General features: G+C 44.6%; 1 protein-coding gene across 2 annotated transcripts in view; it reads right to left on the reverse strand.

Moving 5' to 3' along the window:
- The window catches only part of runx2b (RUNX family transcription factor 2b), a 38,134-nt gene that overhangs the window by 8,277 nt on the left and 14,978 nt on the right, over positions 1 to 14,879 (reverse strand). The window contains exons 1-4 of one of the 2 annotated variants that reach the window (XM_070987864.1): positions 12,768 to 12,808; positions 11,419 to 11,681; positions 9,681 to 9,837; positions 7,529 to 7,633 (exon numbers count right to left, since the gene is read on the reverse strand). In XM_070987864.1, the coding sequence (XP_070843965.1) occupies positions 7,529 to 7,633; positions 9,681 to 9,837; positions 11,419 to 11,619 (463 nt within the window). In that variant the 5' untranslated portion in view covers positions 11,620 to 11,681; positions 12,768 to 12,808. Of the gene's footprint in view, positions 1 to 7,528; positions 7,634 to 9,680; positions 9,838 to 11,418; positions 11,682 to 12,767; positions 12,809 to 14,879 lie in introns of those variants that run through there. The other variant, XM_070987863.1, reaches the window with a different exon arrangement.

Below are 14,879 nucleotides of genomic sequence, written 5' to 3' on the forward strand. Positions count from 1 at the left end.
GACATCTTTGAGGCAGATCCAAAAATAAAGACAGATATTTACATGTATATTTAAGGAGATAAAGACAACTCTAATCTGCATGACAAGCCAGCTCTCTGTCGCTGGGAACTTAAACTTGTTGTCACAATTTCAGCGGCCCTCAGCTCCCAAGCTACCATACTGTGGAGAAACCTATGGAAGCACCCCAGTTTAAAGGAAACCAACGTATTTTTTCTCCTATAGGAGTGCTGCATGTCAACCACCACATTAAGGTCCAATTTACACTCCAAACAGCCAGACCTCAAGTCCATTAGTTTAGCGGGCCTTGACAGTAAATACAGTTTTTCATGAGTTAATTACACCTTTTAGAGGACAACTGTTGCCAAACACAAGACGTCTCAGCTGTTTTATCGGAACCCTAGCAGGGCGGAGGAATGAGCCGGGGGTATTTAAAGGAGCGGGAAAGGCGGATGATTTCACTGCCGTAGGGAAAGTCCCTGAGATTCCCATCATCCCTGTGAAAACAGCGGAGATTTTCGATAGCGCCTGCCACTTCCCTGCCCAGCCAGCGGCCGGAAACACGGACAGATTCAGACCAGATGTGAGCAACTTGCGCACACACAGACAGAAACACACACAGAGACGCACGCATGTGAGAATGGACGTATGCAAACACAGGCCTGCATATGCAGTAATGCACATTTGCATACATGCATCATGCATACACCCTTGCACATGCACAGCATAGGCTAACGCATGCATGCCTTGAGCACACACACAAACACATAATAAAAGATTAATAATGATTGGATAACACCTCTATAGATAGTATCTCTAATCACACAGTTGCGCACTGATCTTAGAATAGTATTATTACAGCCGTCCCAGAGACATAAGTCTGGATTCAACTCGCCCCTGCTGATCTGATAACAGTTAGTAAGAGCAAGTAGGCAAACAGAATATAAGTCCTCTGTAATTAATGGCAGCATTAGATTGGATCTGAGCCTGAGCACAGAGATCTCTGACGGATGGTTAGCTGTTCCCTCATATGTCCTGACTGAAAATATTCCCCAAATACTTTTAGCTAGAGAATGGTTTGTACTGGGATTTTTCATGACAAGGGTACCGATGTGCTTTTAAAAAACTTCCAAGGGCTAAAAATCTGCTGTCATGCTGAGAGTTAGACGTCTGCACGGTAAATGTGAAGCTCCAGCCAGCAGTGTCTAGCTTTGTCTAGCATAAAAACTGGAAACGGGGGAAACACTTCTTCCACTTATTCCTTTAAAGAACACCAACACATCAAATGTCAGCTATCAATACACACACATCAGTGGGAAATTCTCCTGCCTGCTGCCTGACCAAGTAATGTGAGGAACATGCGGAGTGCCAGAAAATCCCAAATAAATGGGATAATTTATAAATTTGGTGACACGTCATGCCCCCTAAGCCCTTCATTCTGGTTTATGATCGCAGAGTGTGATTGGATGAATGTATCTTTGGGGCTGATTCAGAAGAAAACCCCATACTCATGGAGCCTGGGTTGAATCAGCCAGTCTGTGTTCGTGTGTGTGCGTGTGTGAATGCGTCAGTCATCTCATGGTGGAACAGCCAGTAAAGTCGATGAATGAATACACTGGCTCCATATTTCACTTTTTTATTTGGAGCCCTCGCAGTGGCCATGTTGTTTTTGTGAGTGGTCAGAAACAATGAATGATTTCAGGTGGCAATCTGAAGCTGGCAGAGCGTGGCTCGAGAGGAAAAGCGCCGAGTGGGTGACAGCCAGACGCCCGGCTACCACGGGGGTCCGGTATAAAGGGAGAGGAGGGTGGAGAGAAAGGAGATCATAAATACAGAATTTGGGGGGGAGAAAAGAGGAAGAAGTGAAAAAGAGAGAAGAGAGAGGAGGTGTGGGAGATGAGGCAGCGAGCGAAGGAGAGAAGGAGACGGAGAGAAAGGGGGAGCCAGGCTGTCGTGGAGCGCTGCCAGCCGTCTGTGTGGTCCATGCGTTCCAGCCTGGAGGAAGCAAGCCAGGCAAGGGAAGGGCACACAGACACACACACACACACACACACACACACACACACACACACACACACACACACACACACACACACAGACATACACACACAGACATACACAATAATTCCCAAAGGCGAAACATTTATTGAACACAAAAACACATTACGTACACACTCGTATGATATTGTGCAAAATTTAAAGAAAGCACACATACACACACACACACATGCACGCGCGCACACACACATCGTTTGGCTTGTGTGTGGTTTTCAGTCAGGCTCCCTCTGCAGCTCTCTGCTCACATTAAAGTGTTTTGATTCAGAACAGGGGAGAACAAATCTCTCCGAGATGTTTTTTTGCTGCAGTTCGGGGGCCGAGCAACTCCGGACCCTCTTTCTTAATCTGATTCACTTTCGGCCTCCCTTTCTGCCTCGTTATTCTGCTGTCTTCCTCTCTGTCTCTCCCTCCCACTGAACGATTTTGTGTTTTGCGTTGTAAAGGCCTTGGCACCTCTTCAAGGAACTTCATAAGACATTCAACTGACTGACTGCCTCTGGAAAAGCCAGCAGTCTTTTTTTTCTTCTCTCTCTTTTTCCCCTCCTCCCTCCCTCTTTTCATTCCTTTTCCTCCTGATGTTTTGGTGAGTTTTATTTGTCCGTCTCCCATTGTTAAAAGCTACTTCGAGTGAGGCAGCAGCAGATAGGTGTGGGCGTGTATCTGTCTGTGAGGCAGGTCTTGAATCTCCTTAAATCCTCTTTAATTACCTGGATGATTTTACAAAAGTAGATCCTACTTTTCAGACATGTTGCTTGATGCAGTCACTGACAAGGAATGATAATCCGGAGACATAAAGGGCCTCATATTCCTCTGCATAATTCAAGGAAATTAAATTAAAGTTGGCTGACGTCATCTAAATAGTATGGTACAACGTAATTAGCATCTGTGAGGATCTTAGCATTTAGCACTGAGCATAAACGGCTGTTGTAAGAAACAAAGCCCAAGGCCTCGCAGCAGGTAAATAGAACCCTGAAGTGCATGTAATGGCATGTGCGTGTGTGTGATGACACTGTTCGCAATTACGACTGACATGACAATGAAGGCATCTCACTCACTCATACTGTTTTCAATCTAGCATTACTGTAGATGGTGGTCTCTTGAAGAGTTTAAACAGGGTGTAGCCATAACAACCACTCCAGTATGGTTGTTTAGGGGTGTGGGTGTTTAGTGCTGCACTTGCATAGTCCATACATCAACCTCTACTGCTTCACATGTGGTGTGCCACAAGGCTCAATTTTAGGTTCACCGTTGTTCTACTAAAATCTATTAATATTAGTATTTATAATACAAGGCAGTCTCATTACCCGCCTTGACGAGATTAGGCGCTGGATGTGTAACAATTTCCTGCAGCTAAATAACATTGAATCAGAGATTATTTCATTCAATCCTCACAACATAATTCTGCTCTTCTTTAACAACTATGACCAGTGGCTGAAGTCCTTTGTTTTGATGCTCAAATCAAGAGGGTTGTACAGTCCTGCTTTAAAAATCTGTAATTTTCTGTCTTTTGCTAATCTGGAGAAAGTTAAAGCAGAGTTTTAGTGCAGCAGCAAGGCCCTGAACAGATTTAAGGAAGTGGGAGCCCTATCTTACCCCTCACCTCCTTTCACCAGTTCATTTCAGAACTGATTTCAAACATTTGCTGATTACATTCAAGGCTAAATAAGGTCTAGCCCCAAAATACATCTGTCAACCCCTTGTGAGCCGGATCACAGCCCGAGGTCTTCTGGCACGGGACTCCTGGCTGTTCCACAGTCCAGGTTAGAAACTAGAGGCGACTGCAATTCCTTGCCAGAGAATCGTAGACTTGATACTTCTGTGTCAACTTTTAAGTCCCTTCGCATGCATTTTCAGGCTAAGAATTTCCAGCCTACCATTAGCCACTTTATCTTCCAGTGTGATTCAAATTTGACTTTTTCCCTTTTGTCTGTGTATTACGTGTGTTAGTGCACTGCTCTGTGAAGCACTTTGTAACTTGTTTTGTAAACGCAATACAACATAAATTACTATTATAATTATAGCTATTATTGTGAATCTTCACAGAAACATACAGTATCTGTGTGTATGTGTATGCGTGTGAGTCTGTGTGCGTCTGAGGAAGAGTTTGGCTTGGCAGATAGGTCTCCTGAACCACTAATATTGTCTGCAGGCCTGTAAGTAACCAGCGCCTCTTCACCAGACTTGTTAACACCCTGACCAAAATCGAACCAAAACACGACCCTGTCCCCAAGCCCAGAACCCCCCAGACCCAGCTGCTTCAAACACCAGGGAGCAGACACGGGCCTGACCGCTAACCTCCACCACTGACACACAACACACACACGTCACTCACACTCAGTTATGCACAATAACCACTGCAGTATGCCACAGCAAGACACAGTGTGTGTGACGCCACAACAGTTTTTGTCACCTCCTATGTTTGTCTGTCATCAATTAACTATAATGAGAACAGTGGGTTTGGACAGAAAGCCTAGTATATTGTGTTATTACGGCTCGGCTATTATCACTCAGGAAGTTTGTCTCAGCTGGCCGCAGCCTCCGTCAAGAGCAGCTGAAAGGAGACAGAACCACCTATAAAAGCATATTGGTTTAAACAACCACTCCCTGTCTATTAGCTCAAAATGACATTTAATGAGGTCTATTAGCTCTGCTCCAAATCAGCACTGTGGCTACACTAGACTAATGACACCAATAACACACACTCTCTCTGCAAAGCATGTCTTGTGGGTCAACCATGCAGCAGCAGGCACGAGAGGACAGACATGTATGCATTTACAATCATATTTACATGAGCAAACAAGCATGCACATGCCGACACACATGAACACACACAGACTCATACATGTGCGCACACTCGCCGAGTTGTTGGTGCAGTGGCAAACCACAGGGTAACCAAGAGCTGTCAAGCGATTAAGCACAATGCGAGCCGCAGAAACCGAGTTAGCCTCCCGCTAATAACACAGTGGCCAGAGGGACCTGACTAACCACTTACCATACCCACACATATACACACACACATTGTAAACCTCTGAGGAAAATCATACCACAGATCTTTAAACTAGGCCCCGCTGATATTTGTCACTCTGACCACGCAATTAATTAGCAAAATCTCAGCGCCACAGTTCAGAGATATGAGCCCTGTTCATTCACGGGTGGTCCAGCTTTATCCCCCCACTGACATTAGATGAGGAACCGCTGGGGAAATGACATCCCTCAGGAAGACTCATATGGCTACCATAAGGCTCATCAAACACGCCGACACAAAACGTCCTTCCTGAACGAGACACCCACAACTAGGCATGTCATTAACAGGGAGCAATAACTGCCAGTAACATCAGGAAAAGTGTAAAAATCAATAAAAGCAAGCAGAATGGGTATTAATTTTAGCTTTTCAGACCAGTTTGCAGCCCATGTTGAAATCTAGTGTTATTGTCAGCTTATTTTCCAGAAGCAACACTTTGTTTTTACAGAGAAGGGCCACAGAGTGCCAGTGTGTGTCAGGCTTAAGACAGCCCACTGTTCTTTCTCCATGTGTCTCTGTGTGGACCCCTCCCTGTAGGGGCCCAGTGTACCACAGGCCTCCTAATTACCCACTCGTTTAACACAAAATAGAGCTGTAATGGCCAACAAAGCCCCCCCCCCCCACTCCTTCATGTGTCAATGAAGCGTTCACAGATAGAATCACAGTTTTGGAGACAGCTGGTGCTCTCAGCTCCGAGTCTCTCCGTGCTGAAAACCTGGAGGAGGGGAGGCGCGGTTGAGAGGGCACATGTGTGTTTTGCCACCCTCCGACCTCAGCTTAATGACCCCTGAGAGGGAGACGTGTTCTGGCTGTAGTTTTTGGGTAAATTACACCGGCACTGCAATTCTGACCACTTAACAGCAAAGTAAAGAAGTTCAGGGGTTACGTATGATGACATACTCTTTATTGCTTAAATTACTGTCCTGAGACTGGAGTTAGAACACGCAGACTTTAATTCTAAGGCTTTGTCTCAGACCACAAATTGGTCTGAGACAAAGGGAAGAATAATAGATGAAAGTGTAAAGTCTCTTCAGAATGCCAGATTCCCCTCACCTGATGCCTTTAGTTTAGTCTTGCTTCACATGTGTCCAGGCTTCCTGGAAGGCTTTTTGGAGACAAATCTAAGACTGCAACTTTGTTGAGACCGAACCAGGGCTGTTCTAAACAAATTGTGCTCCGACTCCCATCTGCTTGCCACCAAATAACAGGACTTGTTTGAAAGTCATCTGACGGGGGACAGCAGATGCACAGGAAATGCTTTTGATCAAACAAGATGGCTCGAGCGCGAGGAGGGCTGGAGTGGGGGGAAAAGTGGGCGTGACTGCGAGTACATGTGCGTTTGAAGACAAGCATGTGCCTTTGTTTCAGGGTGCATGTTGGCGAGCGTCGAATGTTGAGTGTCTCAGGCGTTTTTGGCACCACACACAGCTTTGCTACAACAGAGACTGATGGTAGTGCTAATCCTACTGTCCCCGGCTCCTCTGTGTCTCTGCGTGCCCTGGTGCCATATGTGACGGGGCAGGCGGGCCGGCGGGTTGTTTGTGATGTGATATTGTTCATTGAGACGCCATGAGATGAGAATATGTTTTTTTTATGAATAGGGAGGAGGGGTTGGGGAAACAGCTGCATGCCAGACCAGTTGGCACTGACGGCTATAGTAAAGTTTTTTTTTTCCTCCTCAGTTGTTTTTATATGGCCCATTAAAATGAGCTGATGCTAGCATTCCGCTACCCAGTGTACCCTCTCAGGAATATTCTGCCTCACTTTTTATTTCTCTTCTTTCTCTCAGACTGTCGCATGGGAGGCCGAGCTGCTTTCTGAGAGGGAAACTTAATTAAAAGCCTGTTGATTGCTTATTAACACAATCTGAACTTTTTCCAGTAAAACTTTTTTTTTTGTTAATTAGCTTGTTTTATTAGCCCGTCACCATTTTAGCTGTGCATTTGCTGCTATTGGCTAGCTGCACAGTCAGCCACACCCACAGCTAAATTAAAGGGGCAGTCTGCTGATTGGTTTACTCGTCATGAAGAGCAACACTCTGCCTGTGAAAACAGTTCACAGTGTAATGTCTTCCGTAGCTCTGGAGGGAGCTTTCTAACGTTTGAAAAATGGCCCTGATGAAAATGATGTCACTTTCATGGCTTTGGGATTGAGAAATCTGGGCCTGTGTTGTAAACTGGAGGTGTGCGGTTTGGATAAAGGCTATTAAGGTGCATTGTGGGAAATGTATGATCCAGTGTTCTGGAGCTTGAGGGAGGATATTTTGCTCCTCTGCTGATTACATTTTGACCATTACTTTTAAAATTTGTCTCTTGTGAGTCCCTCATATTTTTTAAGTGCAATGCTAAATCGCTGGTGTTCCCTTTTAAGGGCAAATTAAAAGAAGCGTTGTTTGCTGTGAGTGTAAGCGTATTCTCATAATGCACTGTGTGTGCGTGCCTTTGTACTCACTCCTGGGCTCACGCGGTCCATCCACGGTGACCTTTATGGCTCGGTGGTAAGTGGCCACTTGTGGTGGGTTGGTGAATACTGTGATTGTCAGCGTGAAGCTCTTCCCTGTGGTGACATCAAACAACATCAAATGACATACCATCTGCAGAGACAATGACCTGCATTCATTGCTAAACCATCCCCAAGTCACAAGTGTGGCTGTGGCTTGTCATAATAGCCAATACAAACTGGGGAAAATTGACTTTGAGGGGATTAACGGCAGACAACATGGGCTATTTGAGAGGGTCTATTTAGGTCCTTTGGCAGAATCTAAATGGAAGATTGACTGGAGGAGCCAGTATCTTGTTATCCAGACTTTCTCCCTGTCTAACGCAGTGCGAGTGGGCGAGAGGCATTTTAATAGTCACTTCCTCTCTTGATAATCCCCAGCAGTTGCTGCCTTGGGGTTGAGTGTGTGTCTGTGTGTGTGTATGCTCCTGTGTGCATCCATGAGGAACACTATGAATCAGAGTGCAACAGCCAAGTCAGCAGCAGCGCTAATGTCTGAGGTATGCAGATGCATCACGTAACCATGGCCACGCACAGGAAACAGGAAGTGGGGGGCAGGTTTGTTGCGGTGACTCATCACGAGCAGCTGTCCATTCAGTCGCAACCAGCTACCCGTGCATATCCTCCCCTGTTCTGCTCCACACTCTAGTTCACTGTAAACATGCCTTTCAAGGAAGCGATGAGATGATTCGGGGTGATAGTGGATCACAGGTGCAACAGGTGTTCCACATACCTGATTTGAAGTGCATGTGGGTGAGCCAGAGCTAGTGATCTGTGATACAGTGGGTCACCTCTCTGTTTCCCTGCCATCATCGCTGCTGTCATCTGTCACCTGCAATCTAACTCAGGCTTACTGTCGAGGCAATCTTGAGCACTGCTACACTTATAACTCCAATGATGTTATCACAAGTATCCGATTACTCTCTGAATCACCTATCCTGTCCAACCTTGCTGTCAAGTACTGTGGCACCATTTCAGCCCTACAACAATCAATCCTTGTCCATCTCTGTTGGCTCTCCCCACCTCTCTATGCATGACTTTTATCTATCTAACATCCTATCAGATCGCTCTGCTTGTACTTATCTCTGTCATTGCCAGGTATTCATTTCAGACACCTCGTAGTCTGATCTCCCCTGGCTCCTATGTCACTTCCTGTGACAAGATTCTGTGTCACAGCTAAGGGACGCATGCGAGGTCTCCGTGGCAACAGGTCCAGCCACTGTCCCTCCTCTGCTCTTAATACTTTGTCACTCCTCATTCCTCATGTCTGCGCATCTGCTTCCTTACTTTTTTGCAGCTACAGCAGAGAGGGAAACTGAGAAGAAAAGTCACCGGCAGAGCTGCTGACAGAGCTTATCACCGTCAAACTTATCGTAGGCGCCCGCTTGAGAGACTTGCAGAAAATAAGAAGTCTCTAAGAAAATATTTCCAGTGAGTTTGGAGCGGGTGAGAGCACGTCCTTGGTGCCAAATCGTAAATAAGACGACTTAGTAACAAGCCGGTAAATGATGCAAGGAGTCACTTTGGCGATGCCAAGTATTCAGGGAATGCCATTTGACCCAGTAGGAGGGCGCCTCTGCCTCGCTGCCTGACAGCCTGAGGACATGTGCAGAGCGATCAGCCGTGGGGCTGCAGCACCACCCAACATGTTAATAAGCCTGAGCTGAGTGGGGTCATGTCAGGTGAACATCAAGGAAAAGGGTTGTTTTTTTTGTTTTTTTTTTTGAAAAAAGACCTGTGTCTTGATATCAAAACAACACTTCCTCATGCAGCTGATGTTGGACTGACGCTCATCATGTCTTCGTCCAAGGCTTCGTTTCTTAAAGGGCAATGATCCAGAGTGGGAAACAGTGAGCTTTGACAAAGCTTTTCTGTCTCACCTGACTTGAAAGATAAACAATAAATCAAGCAACCTAATTTTCAGGCAAAAAGGGTGGACATGGTTCACCACTCAGACTTTAGGAGACGGGTGGTGGGATTTGAGCCCGGAGTTTGAGATCATTATGTGGTCGCCATGAAGGGAATGTGACCACTAATCCACACCACTGAACCTAATAGCTCCTACTGAACTGCAGCAGTGAACAGCGAGTGTTTCGGGCCTCACCTCTGCCACTGCGGCCCACGAAGCGAAGGTCGTTGAAACGAGCAACTTGGTTCTTCATCACACCTGAGGCGTTCCGCAGCTCGGCTGAGTAGTTCTCATCATTGCCCGCCATTACCGTGACAACGGTCCCATCAGGTATGTCTCCCAGGGCAACCACCTGTCGGGGGCACGCAGGTCAAAGGGCAGAAAATCAGGAGCTGCTTCGCACAAAGTCTTGAGGGATTACACAGATTTTACTCCCTTGTTCTGTGATTCAACATTGGTAAAATATATTATTAGATTTCTCTTCTTCTGTTCGCAGTTAATTGAAATTTGAAAAGCGGTTAAAGCACAAAATCTAATAGAGGAATTCCTTCAGTTTAAAAGCCAAAAGCTGAGCGAAGTCAAAGCTCAGTTTCATTCTCAGCTTCACTGATAAAAGAAGTTGTCTAGCTAATGTGACAGACTTGTTTTACATCACACCATCCTCCTCCAAATCATGTTGATAAATGGATTTAATTTCACTCTACTTCTCGAATGCAGCCTTTAAAACAAAAGCGGCGAGGCCTCGTGTTATCATTTAGATTCCTGGATGCAGATAAAAGAGCATGAGCGGGCCTACAGAGCAGCAATAATTACAGAGCTGTAGTAATAAGAACAGTTAAATAACACATATATTTTAAAATGTGTCACATTTGATTTGGAGCCAGGCTTACAGCTACAAATTTCCATTTTGGTGTGTCTTTGATCCATCCTTTAAATAATATCTGTCAAGTAATTAATAGGGCCTTTCCTGTGAATTATCATGGGAGCAAAAAATTGTGAAGGCTTCAAAAACGCCTGAGGAGGCCTGAAATGTACAAACAATTAGTCATTGCTGCATATTAAAATAGATCTTGTTTTTTTTATGTATTTGTTCCTCGTTAAATTTCAGTAAAGCTCAACATATAAACACTAATTAAAATATTTATGTATTATCATTAAAATGATGGTTATAGTAGGCCACAATGTGTTGAAACATGTATATATATAAGATGTTGTGATATGTTTTAATTTTTTTTTTTTAATATATGTAAATTATTGTCTAATACAGAAAAAGAAAACAGAAAGTCATCACCATGGAAGCAAATATTTGATTGTGGAATTTTTCTCTGGCTGGGAGACATATTTAAATAAACCATGATTATTATAGGTTACAGCATTAACTGATTACTGGCAATACATAAATAAATAAATAAATAGTTTTTGTTGTTTACAAAATGAAAACAATATGAACATGTGTCCTTTGCTTCTTTTACGTCAAGATTTACATTGAACCAAAGCTTTAACATTCTCTCGGGTCCTTTAAACATCACTTCGACTCGATGCTTTTTCCCTTTGGATTTCATTTTCTGGATAAATTTGGGTTGGCACGTTAAAAAATCCCAGATCGCGTTTCGGTATTGGCGATAAACTCGCGATTAACAAGATGCAATTTGTGTTGTTTAATTACAACATGCAACAATTTCCAGAAACTGTAACACATACAGGTGAGTAAAAGTAAAATGGGACACGAGGGATGAGAATAAACAGAAAAAAAGCCCCAAACGGTCAGCAGCATAGAGTGAACTGCATAGATTGTGTTTTAAAAGAAAAATCGTGCATTAAGTCTTTTCTTAAATACATTTTTAGCTTAATTTTGAGGCTACAGCGAACACCGAATCACCCTGTGGTTAACCCCCCTGTCAGCGCAGCAGCACATCATTGAGACGGTACCCACCTTGAAGGCGACAGGCAGCGTCTTGTTGCACCGCCAGTGGGAGGGCAGGACCGAGCACAGAAAGTTGGGGCTGTCGGTCCGGACCAGCTCGGCCGGGTGGTCGGCGATGATCTCGGCCATGCTGCGGTTTTCGTGGGGACGCAGTCTTGGCACCGCCGCCGCTGCGTCCGGCTGCCCGGCTGGGGAGCTCACATCGTTCATCTTCCCTGGGACCGGCTGGAGGCTATTGGACGGCGGACTGAACCTCCGACTGGCGCTGGGATCTACGGGAATTCGCATCACAACAGCGTGGATTATCAAAAAGAGCACCGAAGTCTCTCCAGCTCCCCTCTTTCTCTCTTTCTCTCTCTCACACTCTGGGAGAAGCTCGGAGTGTGCGGCGCTGCTCGCTGAACCTCAGCGCGTCTGCCAATGGAAAATGGAACTTTGTGTGCGCACACCGCGTTTCAAAACCCTCTCCACTACAAACTTTAGTGGGCGCCTTCAAACGACATAAAATATACTTCTCAGGCAAGAAAAACAACCCTTGAAAACTTGATGATGTTGTAAATGACAAGCTCGTTTTTTTTTTTTTTTCAAACTTCTCGGGGGAAGCGTCCGTGCGCCATAACGCAGGCGTAGTTGCTCTTATGCGGATATAAATAACATCAAATAAATGTCCGAGCGCGTAGAAGCCTATACAATTACAAAAAAAGGCAGATCTTAAACGGAACAGTCGAGCCAGATGCACAAAAAAGTTTTTGTCTGTCTTCCTTTAGAGAAATGTCAAAGCGCCGCTCCAGGTGCGTCATTGAAGTCTTTGTGCCGAACTGAAAGGCTCTCAGAAAGCCCGCAGGCTATGTACACACACAAAAAGTTTTCAAAGTCAAAGGAGCAAGCTTTAACAATATTTAACAGAGCTATTTATCACCCCGCGACGCCCGCGATTTGTACATATCTTTCCGCAAAGTCTCTCGGCCGTGCCGCAGGTTTTTGTGTATAGGGTTAAAAAGGTTTGAAAAAAAATCATCGCCGGTGAGATGAAGGAGGCGGAAAAAAGAATCCCGTTTTTTGTAGCCGTAAATGTGGTTAGTGTTTGGAGGCCGGGGTTTCCCGTGCTCAGGCTTTTTGTGGTTTATATAGCTCAAGCGCCCAGCAATTATTGCGCTGATGCGACTCCAACACGTGGTGTCTGGAGTCAGATCCATTCCCTCTGCCATAATCTATCACGCCTATATGGACGACCGGACAGGTCTCCGTGTAATGTCTACCGAGATGAAACACACATGGGGCTACGTTTCACGCCTCTCTCTGTCTTTACTCATAGTTTAAGAGTTTCACACAGGCTGCGGTGCCAGAGCTGTACGTACCGACATGTTACCGCTCCCCTGGACCGTCAGCGCGCTCCTAATTCTGGGGATGGTCATTTCCAGTCGGTAACACGCGTCATACCGCTAGTCCGTGTTGTGTTACCACTATGTCCTGACAATATGCGGCTCAGAAGAGCGTTCAGAGAGCCGAGCCCGGGTGAGAAGTGCGTTCACAGTCCATAAGGTAGGAGCGAGTGAGTCACCGGAGAGCGGTGAGTCAGGTAGAGGCGCAGGAGTAGAGTTTCACTCGGTCGCGGGGGAGAGTTGTTGCGCAGGTGTACAGGTATTCTACTTTCCACGGGCTTTAATTTATGGTCATACACACTTGCGGCCGTTTCTTGAAACCCGAAGGCTTTTTGAGACAGTCAATTATGTACAATCAAATTTCGCCTCCAACAGCTTGCAAAATGATCATATAGCTTCAATTTCATTACATGCAAATTAGGCGCAACAGCGCCAAAAAATGAGCCTCTGGATCATTTCGACAGTGCGTAATTACGCACAAACGATTATTCAGATGCATATCTCAGAATGACAGTGGTGGAATGTAATTAAGTACATTTACTCAACTACTGTATTTGAGTGTTTCCACTTCATGCTATATTTGTACTTCACTACGTTTGAGAAGAAAATATGGTACTTTTTATTCCACTACATTGATTTTACAGCTTTACTGTGCAGGTAAACATTTCACATGCAAAGCAAATGATTAGTTAATAAAATATGATGCATTGTTATAGATAAGACTGCCCAACAGTATGTAAAAGCAGTTAACATGAGCTCCTCCTCCACCAAGTGAAGCAGTAAAATGCTTCTTACACATTAATGCATGTATAATAATACTCCCGTAACTAATATATAATAGCAACACTCACATCGGCCATTTATCTGCATTATGAGTATTCTGACTTCTGATACTTGAAGCCAATTTTGCTTATACTTCTCTACTTTGTATCATGTAGTATTTTCATTGCAGGACTTTGAGTATTTTGCCCAAGTGGTATTGCTACTTATACTTAAATAAATTATCTGAATACTTCTTCCACAACAAAATGAATGATGCAAAAATATTTAACTTGTAAATCGAACCAAAGCAAGGCAAGTACAAAAACACAAAAAACAGTCTTATTTTTAAAAGCATTCATATCATCTTTCCAAATATCAAAATAATCCATGAAATAGAAAATAAAAATAATTTAAAGCTTTGGTTTATGTGCTGAAATGCCTGATATTTCAGTGTGGATGCCTCTCTGAAGGCAGTCAGTGAGCAGGCCTGCTTTGCCTGCCCCTCCTGTGTCTACTGCAGAGGGCATCATCCACCCTCTGTGAGACTCCATATCTCAGCCGGCTCTCATCAGCCCACCCCACCCTCTGCCCTGATTACCCATCAGTCTCCCAATGAGTCTTTTTTGAGTGCCACATCACACAGCAGCATGTGTATTACCACTCTGCGGTCCTTTTCCGTCGCTCCCAAACAGGCTTTTATTGCAGAGAGTCTTTAAGACAAAGGCCTTTGATACTCAGGGCCTGTTTCAAAATAAATGGGACTACTGGGAGGCACAGCTGTCAGGTTATTTGGGTCCTGTCACGACTTTTGCAGCTTGTTTTTGTGCTGTAAAGTTGTATATAGTCTTATACATTTTACAATAAGACTTCTGTGCTGAGAAAAAAAACACGCATTAAAGCCTGAGTCCTGAAAGTAACTTAAAATAACATGACTTCTTGTGTTTCATAAGTATGCATGTATGTGGGGGTGCACACGCATACATGTCTGTTAGCATGTGTGTGCGTGTGTCTGAGGATGTGGGAGGGATATATATAAAGTCTGAAAGCACTGACACGCATCTGGCACCTCGTCATGTGGACGGGGAGGAGGAGAAAAAAAAAAAAGAGTGATTGAGTTACACTTCCCCTCTGTGTGCCCCAAACACCAGAAATATGGTTCACATTGTCCAACATTCTCAAAGATCAACTAACAATTCATGGATGGATAAATGTGAATAGTAGTAATTAAATCTGTAATAGTGATAAACATGGCCTCGCAGGAACCGTGGAGCCGGTTATTCCAACAGAGTTAAGTTTCAGCTCCGATAATATCGCTTTTTCACCGCT

This window comes from Chaetodon trifascialis, chromosome 19 (assembly GCF_039877785.1).
Source record: "Chaetodon trifascialis isolate fChaTrf1 chromosome 19, fChaTrf1.hap1, whole genome shotgun sequence".
In the NCBI taxonomy this organism is placed as follows: Eukaryota; Metazoa; Chordata; class Actinopteri; order Chaetodontiformes; family Chaetodontidae; genus Chaetodon; species Chaetodon trifascialis.